A 21,883-nucleotide genomic window follows, 5' to 3' on the forward strand; every position below is an offset into this window, starting at 1 on the left:
CTTAGGTTTAAGTTTATGTATAGTTGTCTAATATCATTTTGTTTTTGTGTTATTTTTTAGTTGTTTTGGTTTATGTATAGTTGTTTTCATGTTGTCTTTTAGTTGTTTAAGTTTATATATAGTTGTTTTGTTGATGTCTTATTGATGTTTAGTTGTTTTCCGATATATTTTAAATTTAAAAAAAAATGTGTTAGTATGCAATAGGTTGACTTCTAGTTGTTCAATTGTTATTTTTTAATGTGGTGGGTTGATGTCTTGTTGATGTCCAATTGTTGTTTTTTAGTTGTCTTTTAATGTGTTAGTATGTAGTGTGTTGATGTCTTGTTGTTGTCCAATTGTTATTTTTTTAGTTGTTTTTTTAATTGTATTGCAGTGTGTTGCTTTTTTAAAATCTAATGGGTTGAACTGTGTTGTTGTGGGATTGTTGTTTTTGTGTTGTTTAAATTTTTTGTATAATTTTTTTAATGTTAGTTTTTAGTTGTTTAAGTTTATTTATAGTTGTTTTGTTATTGTGTTGATGTTTATTTGTTGTTTAGTTGTTTGCATATATATTTTAAAAAAAATATATATTAGTATGTCGTGGGTTAATGTTTAATTATTGTCTTTTTGTTGTTTTTTAGTTGTTTCATTGACATCGTATTTTTGTAAATATAAAACTTAAAAAACGTATTTTTAAAAGCTTAAGTTAGTATTTTTGAAGAAAAAAAATCACCGACAGTAAAAAAAGTAAAAAAAAAAAATATTTTTTAAAAAACCTCTTAAAAATAAAGAAATCTCAAGTTCAAATTTGAAAACCTACCACCTTATTATTTTTCTTCTCACATTAATTAATTAAAGTAATGTTAGACATAGTTGAGTCAATCTTGATTCTCTAACAAAAAGTTAGGGTCGACCCATGTAAAATTTGAATTAGAAGTCACAATTATTTAATTTAAATAAAATTATAACTTAATTAATTTTAATTTATATTTTATAATTTTTTTGAAAATTTGAGGTCTTTGGGGTGCTAAGTTTGGGTCTACGCTGCCTTAGTCCAAACTGACTCTACCAAAAATATAAAGTATAAGTATGATTATGATATCACATAATTAATTAAAGTAATGTTAGTCATATATTTAATTAAAATGATGTTACATAGTAATTTTTTTAACCAAAGAATTGGTTAGTGCCCTTCTTATAAAAATAAAAGTGCCATATATGAGGCTTATCAACTTTTTTTAGTTTTCTTCTCATCATGTTGCTCATCGGCCATTGATTCAAGTACTCAATCTTCAAGTTCAAGCTGGGTGTTAGACTCCCTTTCTCTTGTTCTAATATTAACAATAACTCGATGTACTAAAACGAATTGGATTTTATTCTATTGTCCAACTTTTTGAAAGCATTTTCTACCTCATGATGGTCGCAATAATTACAAATAGGCCGAATAAAGAAAAAGGCTACTAATTTAACCTGTGATGTTTCTTTTCTTATACATTGAATTTGCTATTGGTTTATACAAGTATAAATAGGGATAACTATTTTCAAATGCCCAAATTAATTTAGACTATTTTGCTAAGAGTTATGATGTTACATCATAAGTTTGGTCAAGTACATAAGCCATAAAATCTTATATAGAAGCCTAGCTAGAAAGAAATACTTAGTGGTAAATATACATTGCTTAAGGCCCAAAAGACCACTTGTTATTATAGAAAGTGGGATCCAAAGAGACATTTGTGTAAGTTGCCTCCCCTAGTTTATTATAATAGTTTGCTTAAGAAGTATTGTTACCTAACGCACATTATACTTATATGGATGGCCCCATAACATGGGCACATTCTAGAATGTGGGGCCATATATATGTGTGTGGTTTGGGCCATGGCCCACTAGTTTAAGGGCCTGATAGGATCAGCATCTGCAGGCCGTACAGCAAGCTCAAGAGAGGACTACCGGATGAAAGTACCATGTTTATCTTATAGAAAAATAGTCAACATAAATCATCAAAATTACAGCCATTTGGGACCCAAATACACCACTGCCTCATCTGCCAGAGGATGCCATTGCCAAGCCAAGAATCTAATCAATCCCAAAAGGAAAATACAATTATAGAAAGAATAATTTTTTTAAAAAATAAATAGAACAATTTAAGAGCATGAAAGAAATGTTTATATATATATATATTTGGGACTTTTCCTGACTAAGATATATAATCATGTTTATCTTCTTTTTGCAAGTGGAGAAAAAATAATGAATTAATTTTTTTTTTTTTTTTAAAAAAAGCTAGCATATGTATATCTCACTTGCACTTTGGTCATGCTCAAGGTGCCAATCCCAACTGTAAAGAGTTTTTCCAAAACCCAATATCAAATAAAAATAACAACCAAATACATAGGAGTATATATATAAGTACTATGTAGCTCTATATATTGTTCTATTATTGGAATGACATAGTTGGTAGAAGGACATATTTTGAAGTGTAGAAAGAATAATGAAACAAATATATACATACAATACTAGCAACTGATCTATCTTCTAAATGTTTTTTTTTTCTAGTAGAGAACAAGAGAGAGAGAGAGAGAGAGAAACTTTTTGTGTGATTTGATTAAAACAAAAGTCTCTTATTTGTACCCCAAATATCCCAGTCATGTTGTCCTCAACCTCAACCACAAAGCTTTAGGGAGATGCCCATTCCATCTCACCATGATTGTAAGTCTCTCTCAATATACTTCTGTTTGCTATAACATCACCAAAAGTCTTCTCCCCACTCAACAGCTACAAATCATAGCTAGCCTCATATATATATATATATAGACACATATATATATATATATATGTCTCGCTTTCAACTAAAAAGATCTAATAAACCCAACTAATCATTACCCTTAATTCCATTCTCCAACACTTAATTCCACACTAACAAATCTTGGAACTTTCTAGATTCTTTGCTGCCTAGTTTGTTTCCTATCAACAAGTATATATGAATCTCTCTACATAGCTTTTGTCACATATGGGACCATATTATTGGACCATGCAAGCTATCTAAAACAAATTAATGGGCATGGAAGTCTCATTTTGTAGACTTAACAAAACAAAAACAAAACATAATGTTTTGTTATGTCAAATTAAACTAATGATACAACATTATTAATTAATCAAAACTAATAATAATACTATACATAAGAAATTGGAACCAATAATTGCAAGAGCAAAGCAATTTGAGCTATGGTGTGTTTGGTTTTTAAGGATATGATTACAGCACATAAGTGGACCAGGTCATGAATTAGTTGTGTCTTGGTTGTCCAAATTCACTTTAATATATGATGTTGATGGATGACGAAAGTGAAAGGGATGGTGATATATATGCAGTAACATTGGCACAATATATAATCTTTATAAAAAATAAATAAAATAAAAAAAAAAACCTTTTTGTATATTTATATACATTGTTATTATTAATTTGATTATTATATTTTTGAATAACAAACTTATTATTTACACACAGTAAAAGGCTGTAAGGTTTGGTGGGTATACTACTATACTAATCTTTACTGGCCAATAGATATTGACTAATAAGCTTAAGACTCTGATAAATCACTGTCTATTTGACCAACATCACCAAAAAGAGGTATCTTTCTCTGACTTCTGTGCTAGGAATAATTAATTAACCAGAAAACAAACTTTTTTCTCACATTTTCTTTTCTCTCTTTTTGAAAGGGTTTCTCATATTATCTCCATATATTAATTAAACACTTTTTTATTAGATTCTTCACAAACATGTACATAGATTTTATTCCAATGGTAATTTTGCACTTTGTGTAAGATAAGATATCTCTCAATATGATGACTACTTTTATGTATCATTACTTTAAAATAAATGAAACTGTATATAATGTCACTAGATATATATATAAATAAATATGGCTCAAATTTTTTTTATTATATATTAATCTTTATATAATGAAAAGGGTATGACTGAAGTTTTGTCATGACCCAAATTAAATGTTACTGTGCATTATGAAAGCATCTACCAAATATCTATGGTTGCACCAGTTTGAAGGCATCTTTTTATACGAAAGCTTTTTTGCTACATTGATGAAATATAAAAAGCTGGGTAACGAAGAAAAAAGACTATATAGTTAGGGTTTCTTTTTTTTTTTTTTTTTACAGTAGGGTATGCAGGGCTATAGAGAAAGTGTATACAAAAAATAAAAAACAATATCTGATCTGAAGCTTTTCTTTTTCTTTTTCTTCTTTTCCTTTATTCTTACTAGCTAGCTAGGGTTATATATATATATATATAAAGAGAACTACACAAACTTTTTCAAGGCCTAAATTGCGACCCGCAATGCCTTCACGTGATGATGCCATGGGATTTTTTCTTTGTAAAGGGAAAGTTAGAATTTGTTTTGCTGAATTTGATCATTCTATATATGCAAATCCAATTCTTTCCCACTTTTTTATAATTTCCTTTTTTGGCCTCCCTGGCCCTTGTGCCTTCATTTGACCTTTCTTTTCTCTCCTCCTCCAAAAAACTTCTCCATCATTTTTCTTTCTATTTCTATTATATTTTACACTATATATATATATATATATATTTATGGGAAGGCTAATATTTATGGTTAAAACTCATATATAGTCCACAAAGGTATATATATGCACAGATGGATTGTGAGGAGGGTTTCTATATAGAATCTATATTGTTGTATACATAACTAGTTTCAGCTAAGTGTTGTGTGATAAAACCGACTCATATACATAAATACATATTCAAACTCTTTCTCTTTTTGTTGCTATGTATGAGAAGAAATATACATATATATAAAACACAATATAGATATAGTTATGTGGTACTTAGACTATCTTACTTAACTATATATACATATGTTAATTATATTATATATAATATATATATAGCTAGGTTAGAGTAGAGATGAAGGGCATCCGTGATTTTACGCATGCATGCTATCCATTCATATGAATGCACACATAACAATTAGGGGTCATGCCTATATATGCATATATATATATGTGCATGCATTAGAATATTTTGCAGATAACGAAACAAATTTAAAGGGGTGCTCTTAAAATAAAACCTCCTCTGCTTCTTCCTCAACCCCAACAGAAAACAACTATTCAGACACAGGCGTTGGGAAATGTGGTTATATATATATATATATTTATATGTATATGAATGAACATGTGTATACATATATATCTACGTGTATGTACATTAAATTTGTATATATAATATATTATCAATGTGAAAACAAAACATCATTTTGTTTAAGTAGTGTGTGTGGATAAGACATTTCATCACTCCGAGAAAAAACACTGAAATTTAGATCCTTTGACATCACTCATTTACTCATTAATTAATTAACCTAACTCTTTCTTACAGATACAGTAGTACTCTAGATGGTGTTTTTAGTTTATCTCATAATCACGACAAAAGAGCCAATCTACTCCTACGTCCTTATCTTTTAAATATAAATTTATATCTACAGATTCATTTATTTTTTCGGTACTGATAGAAATTATAAATTTTTTTTATACGACGATACATATTGTAGTTATAACAGATATTCTATTAGTTTTTTAAAATATTTAAATATTTTACAAATACTGAAAACTAGAATTCAAAACAATTAGTTACACGTATATTAAAAAAACACGCATGCAATTAATTGTTTGAACTTTATTTTGAATATCGAAATTTTTAAAAAATCGGTGTAATGCATGCTATAACTTTATATAAAAAAATTTAGGTAGCTATAATTTATAGAAACATTCCTACCGATAAGAGCTGACACACCAACTATAAAATATTCCAATACATATGGACATGAGTTATTTTAAGTTGATAAGAAGAAGGGTGTATAAAATATAGTATAATGTAAAATCAAACATTCCAAAATAATATCAAATCAACAAAGACTCTTCTTCCATTCTTTGCTTCCATACCCTGCATTTATTTAATTTTCTATATTACACATTAAAATAATATATAGATTTGTGGGAGGTGGAGAGATTTTGCCTGCTTTAGGCTATGCATTACTAGATACTATGTCTCATTGTCCCATTATCTATCAATATATTATTGTTTACTTTTTTTTTCTTTTCTTTTCTTTTCAAAAACAGTTCTTTAATTATTTATTAGTTGTTTTCTCTGAGAGATTGGATGATTTTAGATGATCAAAAGGGACAAGGAGAAGGATGGGAAGAGCAGAGATTCCACTTCCTTAATGAAAGAAAGGGATGGGGCATTGTTTCAATACCAATTATCTTGACCAATATATTGTCATTGTGCCATTCTTTTCTTCCCATACCAACTTCTCAATTTTTTTTCCACCAGAAAAAAAAAATGAAAAAAAAAATCACAATAAATATAATGAAGTCTTGTAATAAGTAATAGAGTCAATATATTATTTATGAAAGGGAAAGAACCAAAAAACGAATATGTATATAACACAATAAAATATTATTATTTACCAGAGAAGACTCACCACCATCATCAGTAAAATCCAAAACCTCATTCAATATATGTTTCACTAACATACAAATTACAATCCTTTTTGGCTTATATACATCATCACTTCATCTTCCACAGACCTCTGCAGTCTCTCATTCTAATATTTTTATAACTCTGTCTAAAGGGTATTTGTACAAATTATATATATACAAAAAATATATCAGAACCTGTTTTTAATAAAATTATTATTATTATTAATTACAACTACCCTTCTTTCTTTTTCTTTTTTCTTCCTCTCATGATCTCTATCTTGGGATAAAGACACAATGTGGATAGTCTTCTTCTGATAAGAAGAAGCCAAATAAGAAAGAGAAAATTATGGAGAGATAGCAAAGTCTGTCACTTTCAAGAAATGAAGATGGCAACTGTTTGGGTTGTATATATTTATACATTTATATTATTCTTCACATTTTTTTTTTACAATATGAAATATATTTACTGTGACAGTACTAAATGAGGGGACATTTTTCTTTGTAAAGAGTTTGGTCAAAGAGACAGTATAATGCTCTGTCAAAAAAATTCATGGTTAAATGTCAGGGTGGGGAAATGAAAGCACTGAAAGCTCCTTTGGTCATCATGTTGTTTTACAGGGAAGAAAGAGATCTCTAAGACCACCATAACTACACACAAGTCTATAATATGTATTACTCATCATTTGCTTTCTTTGATTTTCTTCTCTTATTACTCATCTCGATATACTGTGCCCTACAACTAGCAAGTACTAAACTTTAAGTGCCTTCCAATGCAAACTATTCTCTAATTTATATATATATATATGTATATGGACACCAACATACACATCTCTCCATATACATACACATTATTGTAACATTTTTTACCATTATTAAAGTACTACTATATATATAAACATATATGATTAGACATTTTCAAGTAATATACATACACTTGGCAATATTTTTGCACCTTATATTACATGAATGATCAAAGATTATTCCCTGAAGAATTATGGGCTAATATTAAAAACTAATTGGTGATTTGTAAAATTACTCACCTTCTTATTAATGATTTAATATTCTTACACTTGTCTCATATGTGCACTATACGTACTCCAATATTTGTAGTCTGTCAATTCATGGAGCTCAGGTTTTTTTTATTTTAATTCGGCTCATTATTTGGATCGAATGATACCATGACAAAATTTATGGGCTCCAACTAAAAATTAATTGGTGATTAGTGAAGTTACTCGTGTTCTTGTTAATGACTCAATATTTTTACACTTGTTCCATAGACACTCTAGCACTCCCCCGCTTAATAAATATGAAGTAAATATTTAATTAAGATAATGATCATATAATTTTGGTAAGATCTTGCTTAACAATCTAATTCCAGATACACATCGAAAATAAATAAATATAAATCTATATATATATACACTCTCTCCTTGGTTATATTCATCAACTCCTTAAACTGATAATAATAAGCATATATGCTCTCTATGTGGTAGTGTTAACATACTTCATCATGTTTTCCTTAATAATTTCAGCATATGCTAATTATTGATATAAGGATAAATATATATATGTATATAAAGTATATATGAGCATATGTAGTATCAGTACTATACTTGCGTATATAGTACTGTAGTATTATATGCTTTAACCCTGATTCATAATTACTTTTACATAAGTAGCTATATAGGACTACTGTTTCTAGGCTAAACTTTTTGTTTAGTTATATTATTAGAAAAGAAAGAAAGGGAATTTGATGATTACTTTACGAAAATTTGATAGTATAACAATTTTCGGTCAACTAAATTTGATGGCAGCGGTACTGCATGGCACTTTGTTTGAACTACTGTTTGAACAATGAAAAGAGCAACAAATTAAAACTTGCTTTCTGGGTCTAAAATGGGAGATCGATCGAGGTAATATTATATATATATATTATTAACTGTTAGGTTTTTCAGCTCCAAACCGGAAAGGTACTACACATTGGGTCAGAAAGAAAGATACGGGTCATCAAAGAAACGAAGACACACTCCATAGTAATGATGTAGTATCAGAAGTTTTAACGAGAGACTAATAATTAAGTTTATATATAAAATAAAATAAAAACAATAAATAGTATTGTGGGTTGGTAAATTTATATATTAAAAAATAAATATAAAGCCATGGAGAAGCCGGAAGGAAATTAAATAGCTAGTGTGGTGGGGCCAAAACTAAAGAAAAGGGGAAAATCATTTTGGTCATGAAATAATAATGGAAAAAATAAATAAACTAAAAGAATAATTATATAATATTTTTGCAATTTATCTCATCACTATTGCACAATATTAATTTGAGAGAGAGAAAAAAAAAATGCAGTGTTTTCCATGTTGGTAGGCCTAGAGCTTCAACCTAATAAGCCCATATGTATAATAAGGTTATATATAAAGAGGAGAAGATCATTATAAGGATGTTGGTTTTTCCTTTCTCTCTGATTTGAAACGTTTTGGTTTTACAAAGTTTGAAAACTACTCATCAACCTCAAAAATATCATTACTATTAATTATAATCATACATAGAATTATTATTATTATTATTAGTAGTAGTAGTAGTATAGTATGGAAGCAGAACAACTTAGCCCATTAGCTGTGACTCATCTTCTTCAACACACCTTGAGAAGCTTGTGCATTCATGAAAACTCTCAGTGGGTTTATGCTGTGTTTTGGAGGATCCTTCCTAGAAATTACCCACCTCCCAAGTAAGTAGGGTGTTTTATAAACAACTTTCTAATCATTAATTCAACTTAACTTTTCATGGTTTTATATAATGATCATCGACCTTCTGTATATGTATTAATTAACAGATGGGAAGGTCATGGAGCTTATGACAGGTCAAGAGGGAACAGAAGGAACTGGTATATAGTTATGTGTGTTAGTAATTAGTTATAATCTATCTATATATATATAGTTATGATGTAATATATATATATACGTGGCTGCAGGATATTAGTTTGGGAAGATGGTTTCTGTAATTTTGGTGCATCAACAACAGCTTTAGAGATGAACTCAGGAGCAGGAGCAGGAGCAGGAGGAGCAGGAGGGCATGACCATCATCAATGCTCAGGCTCAGGCTCAGGCTCAGGTTCAGGTTCAGGGGCTGCTAATTCATCGGTGTACGGAAACTCATCATGTGACCACCAGTTTCAGCAATACCAAGGCCTTCAGCCAGAGCTTTTCTTCAAGATGTCCCATGAGATCTACAACTATGGTGAAGGGTACGTATTATTATATATATACATATATATATATACATATATATATATACGTCACTATTTCATCCTCATCCTCATCCTCATCCTCATACCCTCTTACTTATTACCCCTCCATCTTTCATCTTCTTCTTCTTCTTCTTATCACTAATTATTATGATCATCATTATGTACAATCATATAACTTAATTTTAATTCTAATTAAAAGTACTACTTATGTTGACTCTTGACTAGCATACTTTTATTTAACCCTAGAAAACAATCTATATGTATACAAGCGGTTGTGGTTGAGTGTTAGTATTTGGGTTTTTGTGGGCAGTTTGATAGGAAAAGTGGCTGCAGATCATGGTCATAAATGGATATACAAGGAGCCTAATGATCAAGAGATCAACTTCTTGTCAGCATGGCATAACTCAGCCGACTCGGTAATTATTTTTTATTAATTGACTTGATTAGAAATATCATTAATCTAATGATTTCATCTATATACTTTTTCTCTATTATTTTCTTAAAATTAAAAATAAAAGTCTTGTTGACTGTTATATATTGGTATATGAGCATTTCTTTCAATTAATTTCTTGTTCTCTTTTCTGTATCAAACAGTACCCTAGAACATGGGAAGCCCAGTTTCAGTCCGGCATAAAGGTTAGCTCACAAGCATATTATTACATATAATAATAATAGATATATAATTAAACTACTCTACTCTTTTTATAATCTTTATATTTATTACATCTATAGACTAGGACTACTATAATTCCCTTAATTAGTTTATCTTTTTGTATCAAATTTATGTATCTTCAGACGATTGCCCTGATAGCAGTGAGAGAAGGAGTTGTTCAGTTGGGATCTATCCACAAGGTATGCTATTTATAGCTCTTATATTTGTCCACAAAGTACTAGTTATATATATATATACATATAATATTAAATCATCAAAATGTTATTTGTTGAAGGTTATTGAAGACTTAAGCTATGTAGTTCTTCTAAGAAAGAAGTTCAGCTACATAGAAAGCATCCCAGGAGTGCTTCTTCCTCATCCATCTTCCTCACCAGTATATCCATTCAAGGTGGTTGATAACAATTACGGAATTACCCCTGATGCATGGCATTTCCAAGGCCTGCTACCCCAAACTCATCATAACAATGACTACTATGATCACCAATACAACAACGGCTATAGTAATAATAACAATGATCAACCCTTGATGAAGAACATCATAACTCCCTCCATGAGCAGTCTTGAGGCCCTCCTCTCTAAGCTTCCCTCTGTGGTGCCGCCACCGCCTCATGTGGCGGCCGGAGCGGGGCAGACCGGCGGCGGCTGCTTCTCTCAGTTCCAAAGACCAACAACACCTTTGGAGTTTGATCATATGGGAATGGAAAAGATTATTGCCAAGGATGAAATTGATGATGATCATCAGGAAGGTGAAGATAATTATAGACCAGAAATAAGGGATCATCATGCTGGTGAGAGCAGCAGCTCCATGTCCATGTCGGGTTTCAGGCAGCAGCAGCATCATTATTTCCATCACCACCAAGATCATCACAGCCTGGCCAGAAGTACCGGACCCAATAATAGCGGATTTTGATTATTAATGAATAATCAATAATTAATATATATATATATAGTTTTCCACTTAATTATATATGCATGGCCAGGTTATATATTACTTATAGGAGTTGATTTCTAACGTTGTTAGGAAATTAGCTTTCGATCTAATAGATTAATTGCTTTCCTCTTTATAACGGTCATTAGATTAGGGCGTTAGTTATATATATAGCTGTTAATGGCTGCAAAAGGCTTGGTCCTTAATGAATTGATGAAATATATATATATTTATACAATTATATATATATATATTCTAAAGATCTTCTATTCGAAGTATATCTTCTTATTCCATATCTATATGACATATAATATATGGTACTTGTTATGCGCCTGTCTCTATATGGATGGATCTCAGCTGCTATAAAAAACTGTGCGGCTGGCTGTGAGAATCAGACATATATATATATATACAAATATATGTATCTGTATATATACATGCATGCAGGGTTGAAAAGACAATGGACTTGACTTGCACCATTAATATTTATAATACTTAAAATTCTGCTGAACTTTTCATGTGTTTGATTCCTTATCAAATTAAATCTTTTCGCAGTTATACTCTATATAGTAGTCTCAATATAGCTACTTTGCGTAGAAATACTCTATAATATCAATCACCACATGATCATGCCAAAGAAAACTTTCTTCTTACTTCATCAAGATAGATAGCCAGTCTATAAATCAAATTTAGTGAGAAAATATATATATATATATTATTGACTAGCCAAGAGCAATAATTGGGGTTTGGTATGGACAAAACTTGTATTTTCAACTAACTACTCGAACACATGAATGGCAGGAAGGACAGAATTGTTGGTATTATAACTTATATTATGTGTAGAGTGGTAGTGATATTGTCAATATAAAAAATCATTACATTATATAAGAAGGACATACATCTGTTTTTAGTCTTTTAATGAAAGAAAACAGCAGAGATAATTAATTATCAATAAATATATAAACATAACAAACTAAAGATAAGATAAGATAGTCCTCAATTTCTAGCAACCAGTCGGCTAACAACAACAGCTACTTTTTATCACATAAAAGTCATTTTAAGTTAATTTTAGGTAGACAGAGCCTAGGAAACTAGGTAAGAGTCCTGGCTGCCACATTCTTAGATAGATTGATCGATCCTTTTTTACTCGAGTTTTGTTCACCTGCCCATCTATGGAGACGTGCTTGATGTCCTTGCACACACACACACACACTACTACACTACACTTAGTCCAATGGCAAAGACTGCTTTCAAGAAAATATTACTTTCCTTTTACTCTTTTTCGGGACTTGTGTGGTAGTTATACTAGTGATCAGAGATCACAATCATGTACAAGAAAATATATTTAAATTTCTCAAAATCTTATGACAATATATCTGGGGTTAGGAACGTGCATTATCTCTCAAATTTTCTACTAGAGATATCTTTACTTTTTCAACGGAAAAAAAAGGGTCATTGATGTCAAATAAGTTTTTAATATTAGTGAAAACATGATTAATCCAAATCAAAACATTTGATGCTTCTCAAAAAATTGATTGATTTCGTCCATGGTGAAAAAAACTTTTAGTAAATATTTCACCGACCACTAAACCAGCTTATAGTTGCCATTATTGATGTGTTCTCAGATGGTACTTACATATCCTCCTCTAAAATAACTCATATAATTTTAACTTCTTAAAATACTCAAGTTAATTGAATATTTGACCATTATTACTTGTTTGGTTAACCAATTCAAGAAGCTAACCATGTTAAAAAGGACAGCTTGAATTAAAAAGCAAATTGGCCTTGACTTATGTTTACCATAGTACATACCTAATACAAAGTTTTCAATGGAGAAACGAAAGTGGTATTTTGAAATGTAAATTTCAACGCAAAAGGAAAAAATACCAATCATAAAATGAAAATAGTATGGAAAAAATTGTACATTTTACAACGGCAAGCTTGAAGGAAGAAAAAGAAGATAACTTGCTATCTAATTATAATAGTATGTAGACAACCCCAAAAATAAAGTTTGAAATTAAATGGCAAAAAACTTTAGATTACACAGTACAGACATTACTTGGGTTTGAAAGAAGAAGTTTACAATCATCGTTCTAAAAAAATCATAAAGAGAAACAACCACGTTAGTTTCAACTTTTGGATGTGTATTGAATTCATTCATATACCTCTCTTTGAGTAAAGGTCTTAGTGGAAAAGATCAGTTTCTTCCTTGAAGTGTTTGAGTAAGCCATCAATGCTCATTACCGAGTGATCTGATTTATCCCTCACTCTTACGCTCACCTGAAACAATAACAGCCAGATTGACTAACTTCCTCACTGATTATCAAAAGATGATAACAAAAAGAAGTGAAGGAAGAATTGACATTTACAAATAGATTTTTAAACTACAAGCCCCTAAAACACAAAACTGCAAAAACCTCAAAGAGACTCGGTCCCAAAGTTGGTTCAAATTCTATCTAGAAACACACCAAAACAATTGCCGTTATATAGTGGTGACAAAGTACGAAAAGATCCACAACAAAATAAATTAATACCATCTGATGGGTCCAAGTACAAACTTAGATGCTTGATAAAGTTCCCAGCAGGTCACAACCACATGCAAAAATAAGGGTGCTAGCAACACTCTTTTACACTCTTATGTGTCAATGCTTGATAAGTGAACTTTACTATAAAGGATTTGTAGCAAAGCAAAACAGAACAGACAAATAGCTAGAACTCACAGGATCCAACAAACTTAGGGACTACGTTTGTGTTAAAGTGTAAGCGCTTAAAGAATTAATGAGAACAGCACTAGAAGATAATTAGAGAAGAAGAAAACCTGTCCAGTGTTGGCTTCCTCCTCGCCGACAACCAATATATAGTTGTACTGCGCCAACTGGGCTTCTCGTACCTGCAATAATGGAAGTAATCAGTAAACAAACAAAACCAAGCAGAGAAGGCAGTAGATCAGAACAATCACAATATTTCCCATTTTGATTTTTCAATGAGATGCTCATGAAGCATAATACAAATATAGAACATTTGTGTTGCCCGAAAGCAGCTTCCCTCATCAACATTTCAGCTTCCATCCAAATTATCTAGACAAAGTAATGCCTGATTTATGCAACAATTTATAATGCAAGGTCAATATTTTAGTATATCACACTACTCCCTACATTTGACAGTTGTAATTATTGCCGGTATAAAAATATCTTTATTGATAACGTTCACTCAGGACACATCACACTGACTCCCAGGAGCAAATATAGTTTATATGAACATTTCGGCATTTAATTAACAACCAAGTAATTAATATATTTTCAACACAGTTCTTGTAATAGCACAGAAAAATAATAAATGCAGAATGAGAAATTGGTTGAAAATTGGTATGAAGTTTTGGATCTATACCTTTTTCTGGATCTTTCTATCAGTTGTATCAACATCGACATAGTAACCGGCATGATGAATCTGATCTTTTACCTACAATTATGCAAAAGAACAAATCAACATTACATTTATTGTGAAAGTACATGGAAAGAAATTACTCTCGCTTAAGACCATATTTCAAGTAATTTTCAGAGCTAAACTTCAAGTTATACAGCCATTAAACTGACGATTGATTCTAACCACCCCTATGATTACCTCTTTGAAATTGAAGAAATAGAATGTTTAATGAACTGACCCATGAACAACAAAGGCCAACAGAACACAGTTAAAGGTAAGCAATCAAAATCAAAACACCTAGCTAGGTTCACACTTGACAAACAAGAAACTTCATAGCCATCACTAAAAGCCAAATCAAGAAACCTACTGCTCGACTAAGATCATGAACTTAGTCAGTTAACCTTAACTAATTCTGTTTCCACATTGGTGTTTTGTGTCAACAGCAGATAGTTTTCCATAAAAAAGCTCAAATTTTAAAAATCCAAATGTATTTTCTTGTACCATAACTTCAGTCAATTGAAAGAACCATAGAGTCCAGCAAATGAAGGCCAAAAGCCATACAACCAAAATACCTTTAGCGCATATGGCTGAGATTTCTCTGACACGGGACAAACAATTGCCTGACGTGGGCTTAGCCAAAATGGCCATTTTCCTTTGTAGTGCTCCAGCAGTATAGCAAACATCCGCTCAACAGAACCTAAAATGGCTCTGTGTATCATAACTGGTACTTCCCTTTTTGCTTCATCCTCTGCAGAGTAATAGAGCTCAAAACGAGAAGGAAGCTGGAAATCAAGCTGCGACCACCAATTACCAATTATGCTTCCATCCACACCACTTATCAAAACAGGGACAGTATTGTATTAAAAAAAAATTCATGAACCTGTAATGTTGCGCATTGGAATTTCCTGTTCAAGGCATCAGATACACTGATATCTATCTTTGGTCCATAAAATGCTCCATCACCTTCATCTATCTGTGCAGAGCATTAAAATAGTATAAGCATTGAGCTCCAAAAAGAGAGAGAGAGAGAGAGAGAGAGAGAGAGAGAGAGAAGAAAAAAACCTGCCACGGCTTGCCAAACTCATTTAGTGCTTCTGTAAGAGCAGCCTCAGCTTTCTCCCATGTAGCCAACTCTCCAAGGTATTTCTCTGGCCTCTATAGCAGAAAAATATACAAATATTGTGTACACTGGTATTTTAAAATCAAGACAAACATATGCATGAAACCCAACATAGAATATAAAACGATAGGAGCACATTGATTTTATTCCAGCCAAGCCAAGCAAAGCCCGGACCAAGGTGGAAATAGTAAAAGAAAGTGAAGGGGAAGATGTAGGATAATGGAATTGGCAAACTAAAATGGATAAATTAAGAACTCCACATAATTCACTCAAGGATAAGACAGCATACCGTTGATAGCTTCAAATCAAAAGTGAAGCCAAAAACATTGTAACAATATTTGATAAATTCTAAGACACCCCTCACTTCTTCCTTTATCTGAATAAGCAAAACAAACAAGTAAATAAAAATGGGCACCAGAAAACTTAATAAAAAATTTTGGTATGCTATTTAAATTCAACTCACCTGGGATTCTCTGCAAAAGATATGAGCATCATCCTGCAAGACATTTAGACTTAAGCTTATCAAAAGGAAATATATAAATAATAACATATATATTTTTGAAGACGGAATACAATTCATGCCAGAAAATGATAGCACACAATATGGTGTCTCTAAGTACAGGATATTGACAGGATCTGACAAGCACTTATACACCCATACATATCATCGGGAAAAAAAAACTAAATTAGAGGCAAATGTTTAGAATAAAGCTTCCTAATATTGGTCTTCAATCTGGATGGATACCTGCTGAAATCTCCGAACACGAGTTAGGCCAGTAAGAGCACCACTGGCCTCATTTCTATGCAATACCCCAAAATCAGCCAATCGGAGAGGAAGTTCTACAGAACCAAAACACACATCAGAAATAAGAATACCTCAGTCAAGCAAGAAACTAGATGTAGAAGACAGATAGATAAAAGTCTAGTAGTATTATCCCACATTACAATTGCGAATGCAGCTCACAAACATGCCACGAGCAGTAGTATAGACTCACTGAAAGACTCAATATACTAAACTAATACAAAGCCATAGCAACAACTCAAAAGAGCACAAATATAATCATTTGGAAATTTTAATTAGTGTAGAAATATATATATACTCATTTTTAGCATTTTATATTGAAATTTAGTTCGAGAAGTTTTCTTAGTAAACTACTTTTAATGTACCTCTGTAAGAACGAACTCTGTGTTGAAACATTAAACAATGTCCAGGGCAATTCATAGGTTTCAATCCAAATTCTTGTTTTTCAATCTGTACCATGAACATAACATCATAATGTTAGACATAATCAAGTGAATTAAAATTTTACAGTGCTTTTCCTCTTTCAAGAAATATGTGACAGATGTCAAATGTTTACGAGGATACTTTTTGTGCCTATAAGAAACCCAAATTAGTGTTAATTGTTTTGCCATTAATATATGAAAATGACACATAACAACAATCAATAATGTTTCACATAAATAACAACAATCAGTAATGTTTCACATAAATAACAACAATCAGAAATGTTTCACATAAATTCACTAACTTGCATACTGCATTAAAACCAACGACTTTGGAGAGTAGCAACAAAATATAAAGGGGGAGCAACTTCCAAGACAAAAATAACTTAAGCCAACAAACTAATGCATAAAGCAGAATATGAATTGTAAAATGTTATTGTTATGCAATAAACAACACTTCACCTCAAATACAAACATGTTCTCCTTGTAATTTGCAGCATGGCCAGATGTTTCCCATAATTGCATATTATACATGTTTGGTGACAAAACCTGCAAGTGACGAGAAACTTAAGCATGCCAACTTATAAAATTCAGTCTCATGACATTATAACTCAAACATTGATTGCGACTTGTGAACCTCAGTGTATCCCCTCTCTCTGTATTGACTTCGTATAAAGTCCATCAATTTATTGTAGACCCGAGTTCCAAGCGGAAGGAAGAACCAACTTCCTGGGCTAAGAATTTTTAAAAAAAAAAAAATTACTACAGATGAAATATAATCTAATAAGATAAAAAAAATGCTATTAATTCATAAGAAGTACCTAAGTGGGTGGCAGAAGAAAAGTTCCTGTTTTGTACCCAACAATCTGTGATCATACTTTTTTGCTTCTTCCAAGTGTTGGATATACTCCTGTAGGAAAAATTATTGTCAGAAGAATATTGTGAAAATAAAATCACAATGACTGATAAACTCCTTATGTATCACCTTCAAACGCTTCTGATCAGGATAAGAGATTCCATAAACTCGTTGCAAACTTTCTCGATCTTTATTCCCCCTCCAGTAGGCTGAAGAAGCCTGTGGTTGTGAATTCACAAATGAACACATTCAAATGTCACACATCAATGTATATGTAAGAAACAAAGAAATAAAAGAAGACAAAATTTATAGCTACTACTCAAACAGAGCAAAAACGATGGATCACCTTCAAACACGCTAATGCCTTCACAAAGGATGTATTAGGTATATGAGGGCCACGACACAAATCAACTAAGGGACCACATCTATATACTGTGATTGTTTTGTCTGCAGGCAAATCATTGATGATCTCGACCTGAACAAATTAATCCAAACTAAAATGTGTAAGAAATTAAATATGATAATTTTAAAATGCATATAAGAGATGCATCTAACAATCACTTGTTGGACGGTCACCAAAAAAAAAAAGGTTTACAATGTTACCTTGAAATTATTGTCAGAAAACATTTCCAGCGCCTGATCCTTTGATACTTCAATACGCTCGAAAGGCTGCTTTTCCTGGAATAAAAAATATATTGCTACACGTTTAAAAAAACCATAAATTCAACCTAATATGAAAATTAAATGTATATTTACGTTCTTTCCTTTGACTTAAATCTTTACTAATATCATCTACTTAATATATTTTGTTAAGTTTACCAAAAGGTTAGCTAAAATTCATCATGAGAAAAACAATTAAGTACTATGAAATAGGACTAGGCATAACTTTTTGTTTATAACCGCACTAAGCACCTAAGCTACTTTCAACTAAATACAACAAAATTCTCAGCAAAATAAAAAATATTAATAACTACATACAACAAAAATTTCTCTTTTGCAATAGAAATGAGCAATACCCCAACAGCCTTGCTTGCTCTGAATTCAATTTGCTTGAAGTGGTCATCATTCAAGCCCAAGTCGCCATAAAATGCATCATAATAGAAGCCCTGTAATTTCATTTCGAACATTTTGGAAGGAAAGAAAAAGAAACAAATCAGCACTACATATGAAATTTCAGAAGGATCCACCAACATATTTCAACACGTACATCCCAAAGACTGGCATTATCAAAGAACATACCTCACCCCTGGTGGTGCAGGGTCCAATGCAGAGCTTGCATCCGTACTCAGTCTCAAGAGCCTACATCAACAAATATTTAGGCAATAAAAACTCGAAACCATAGGTTAACATTGACCTCAAAACACAACAACCGATTCAAATTTCAAACCTGGCCAAGAATATGAGCACTAGAATGCCAGAAAGTGTCGCGACCTTCATCGCTATCGAAAGTGAAAAGCTTGAGCTCACAATCACCTTCTAAAGGCCTGGTCATGTCCCACAAAACTCCATTGACCTGAGAAATTAGAGCATTGGCGGCCAAACTCTTGGAAATCTCCTTGGCGACATCAAATGGCGAAGTCACCCACTTCTTCCCATCCTTCACTGTCCCATCCGGCAATGTAATCCTGAAACCACAAACCAGTCAATCAGTAAAAGAACACCCTATTACAGCCACGCATACGCAAAAATTGTCACCAGAGTTGAATTAGGGATCACTTGATGGGATCGGAAGGAAGGGATTCAAGATTAGCACGTTGCTGAGCTTTGATGGACTCAAAGAGTTGGATACGCTTAGGAATAACGGACTCCAGATACGCTTCGTCTTTGAACTTCGCCACCGCCATGGCCGCTGGTGACTCAAACGGAGGAGCAACGGCGGAAGCGAATAGACGGACGGAAGAGGAACAGAAGGAGTAACGGCGGAAGGCGAAAGAGAGAGGTCGTCTGTAGTTGCGCAATGACGACAGTAGCATATGGGCTTTCCCAGCTTGGTTTGTCTGAAGTGGTTTTACGCTAATTCTCACCAAGGGTTTTAGGTTTAGTTCTTTTGGGCTTCTTCAATTTTTAATGGGCCGAACATTTAAAATTGTTGGCCCAATATTATTTTGGGCTAAGAAAGTCAACAACTACAAACCATGGGCTGAGAGAGCAAATACTCAACCTCCATCGAAATTAATCAATTTCTACATAATACTCAACCTAACAATGTTTGGTAAAGGGTAAAAGAAATGGCAGTTTAGGCATGTATACTAATATAAATAAATAATAACAGCTTTGTTTGAAATAAAATAAAGGAAAATTGGGTATTTATGCGTGTAGGTTCTTAAATCCAAAAAATATCATTATTTACCAACATTCCAAAAAAATATTACTATTTACTTAGTTTCCAAAAATATATTTTTCATTTTTTTACCCTCCATCTCTCTTCTCTTACTATTTCTCTCTCGGGTCACCATTTGATTCTTTGGAGAGTCATGACAGCCACCACATAACCATCATCACTACCAAATTTCTGTGAAAAAACATCTCCAACTTTGGCATCCTGCTCCCTTTTTTCTTATCTTTTTCTTCTTCTCTCTTAAAGTATCCATGGAGACTAAAATAAAATGTCTCATTATAGTTTTTATGATATAAAACTTAAACTCACTAAAAGTTAAATTAAGACACTAATTTATGCATTTCGAATAGATCTATGCATGATTTTTTTGTTTTTTTTTTTGCAATTTTTTTCACAATTATTTAGATCTGAAAACGTAAAAATTTGTAGAAAACTCGATATACCTCAATACACATTAATGCACTGCTCAATGAGCCTTTAAAAATCATGATTTTCATGAAAAAATAATCATCTGTCTCGACACACCTCGATGCCACCTCGACATGCCTCGACACACTTCGATGCAACTCGATGCAATTCATAGAAAGTACATAAATTTTCCCTCATGTGTCCGTTTGAGGTGATTTTTTTTTTAATTTGGGTATTTTTTTTGTGATCTACACGTCTGAGATGTGTACATACACATTTGAGAAGTTTAAAGCATGAAAACATACCCAACTTTGAAAATATAGGGGTACTGTTTTAAACTTTGGGGTATTTTAAAGCTTTCAACTTCTCCAATGTGTGTTTACACATCTTAGATGTGTAGATTTCAAAAAAATACCCAAATTAAAACAAAATCACCTAAAACGGACACTCTAGTGAAAAATTATGCATTTTCTATAAATTGCATCGAGGCAGATGGTTTTTTTTTCATGAAAATCATGATTTTTAAGGGTCCATCATGCTAGGCATCGAGGCACATCGAGGTGTATCAAGGTATATCATAAAAATCATGATTTTCATAAGAAAAAACCATCTACCTCGACATCTCTCGACACACCTCGATACAATTCATAGAAAGTGCATAACTTTTCACTCGGGTGTCCGTTTTAGATGATTTTTTTAAATTTTGGTATTTTTTTAAGATCTACACATCTAAAATGTATACACACATTTGGGAAGTTGAGAGCTTGAAAACACCCTAAAGTTCAAAATAATACCCCTATATTTTCAAAGTTTGGTATGTTTTCAAGATTTAAACTTCTCAAATGTGTATGTACACATCTTAGACGTGTAGATCACAAAAAAATACTCAAATTAAAAAAAAATCACCTTAAACGGACACCCGATTGAAAAATTATGCACTTTCTATAAATTGCATCGAGTTGCATCGAGGTGTGTAGGCATGTCAAGGTGGCATCGAGGTGTGTTGAGGCAGATGATTTTTTTCATGAAAATCATGATTTTTAAGGGCCCATCGAGCTGGGCATCGAGGCACATCAAGGTGTATCGAGTTTTCTGCAAGTTTTTACGTTTCAGATCTAAAAAAACCAAAAAATAATATACAGATCTATTCAAAATGCATAAATTAATGTCTTAATTGAACTTTTAG

The 21,883-nt window shown here is 32.0% G+C and overlaps 2 protein-coding genes across 2 annotated transcripts; one reads left to right on the forward strand and one right to left on the reverse strand.

Annotated features, from left to right (window-relative positions):
* The first annotated feature begins 8,824 nt into the window (after window positions 1–8,824).
* LOC133822065 (uncharacterized) lies at window positions 8,825–11,839 on the forward strand. Its single transcript, XM_062254271.1, has 7 exons — window positions 8,825–9,208; window positions 9,314–9,364; window positions 9,452–9,724; window positions 10,038–10,143; window positions 10,322–10,363; window positions 10,523–10,579; window positions 10,675–11,839. Exons 1-7 carry the CDS (start codon window positions 9,069–9,071, stop codon window positions 11,308–11,310), a joined length of 1,305 nt encoding a protein of 434 aa, XP_062110255.1. The 5' UTR covers window positions 8,825–9,068; the 3' UTR covers window positions 11,311–11,839.
* A 1,430-nt stretch (window positions 11,840–13,269) lies between these two features.
* Window positions 13,270–19,958, reverse strand: LOC133822066 (threonine--tRNA ligase, mitochondrial 1). The gene is made up of 20 exons (XM_062254272.1): window positions 19,668–19,958; window positions 19,339–19,576; window positions 19,191–19,250; window positions 18,968–19,057; window positions 18,555–18,629; window positions 18,298–18,426; window positions 18,081–18,170; window positions 17,917–18,005; window positions 17,733–17,829; window positions 17,558–17,644; window positions 17,039–17,123; window positions 16,617–16,711; window positions 16,335–16,367; window positions 16,161–16,247; window positions 15,814–15,906; window positions 15,632–15,724; window positions 15,324–15,545; window positions 14,716–14,787; window positions 14,147–14,218; window positions 13,270–13,608 (listed from the first exon to the last, which is right to left on the reverse strand). The coding sequence occupies exons 1-20, from the start codon at window positions 19,922–19,924 to the stop codon at window positions 13,513–13,515; spliced, it is 2,160 nt and encodes a 719-aa protein (XP_062110256.1). The 5' UTR covers window positions 19,925–19,958; the 3' UTR covers window positions 13,270–13,512.
* Between the last annotated feature and the right edge of the window lie 1,925 nt (window positions 19,959–21,883).

The sequence above is a fragment of the Humulus lupulus genome, chromosome 3, assembly GCF_963169125.1.
Source record: "Humulus lupulus chromosome 3, drHumLupu1.1, whole genome shotgun sequence".
Taxonomy (NCBI): domain Eukaryota; kingdom Viridiplantae; phylum Streptophyta; class Magnoliopsida; order Rosales; family Cannabaceae; genus Humulus; species Humulus lupulus.

Excerpts from the sequence above, each read along its gene's own strand:
- LOC133822066 (XM_062254272.1), bottom strand. The coding sequence starts at position 19,924 with ATGCTACTGTCGTCATTGCGCAACTACAGACGACCTCTCTCTTTCGCC. Across the intron at positions 14,219-14,715 it reads ATAGAAAGATCCAGAAAAAG|GTACGAGAAGCCCAGTTGGC; the intron begins GTATAGATCCAA and ends CCATTATTGCAG. Across the intron at positions 13,609-14,146 it reads AGGAAGCCAACACTGGACAG|GTGAGCGTAAGAGTGAGGGA; the intron begins GTTTTCTTCTTC and ends TTATTGTTTCAG.
- LOC133822065 (XM_062254271.1), top strand. The coding sequence starts at position 9,069 with ATGGAAGCAGAACAACTTAGCCCATTAGCTGTGACTCATCTTCTTCAA. Across the intron at positions 10,364-10,522 it reads AGTTTCAGTCCGGCATAAAG|ACGATTGCCCTGATAGCAGT; the intron begins GTTAGCTCACAA and ends ATGTATCTTCAG. Across the intron at positions 10,580-10,674 it reads AGTTGGGATCTATCCACAAG|GTTATTGAAGACTTAAGCTA; the intron begins GTATGCTATTTA and ends TATTTGTTGAAG.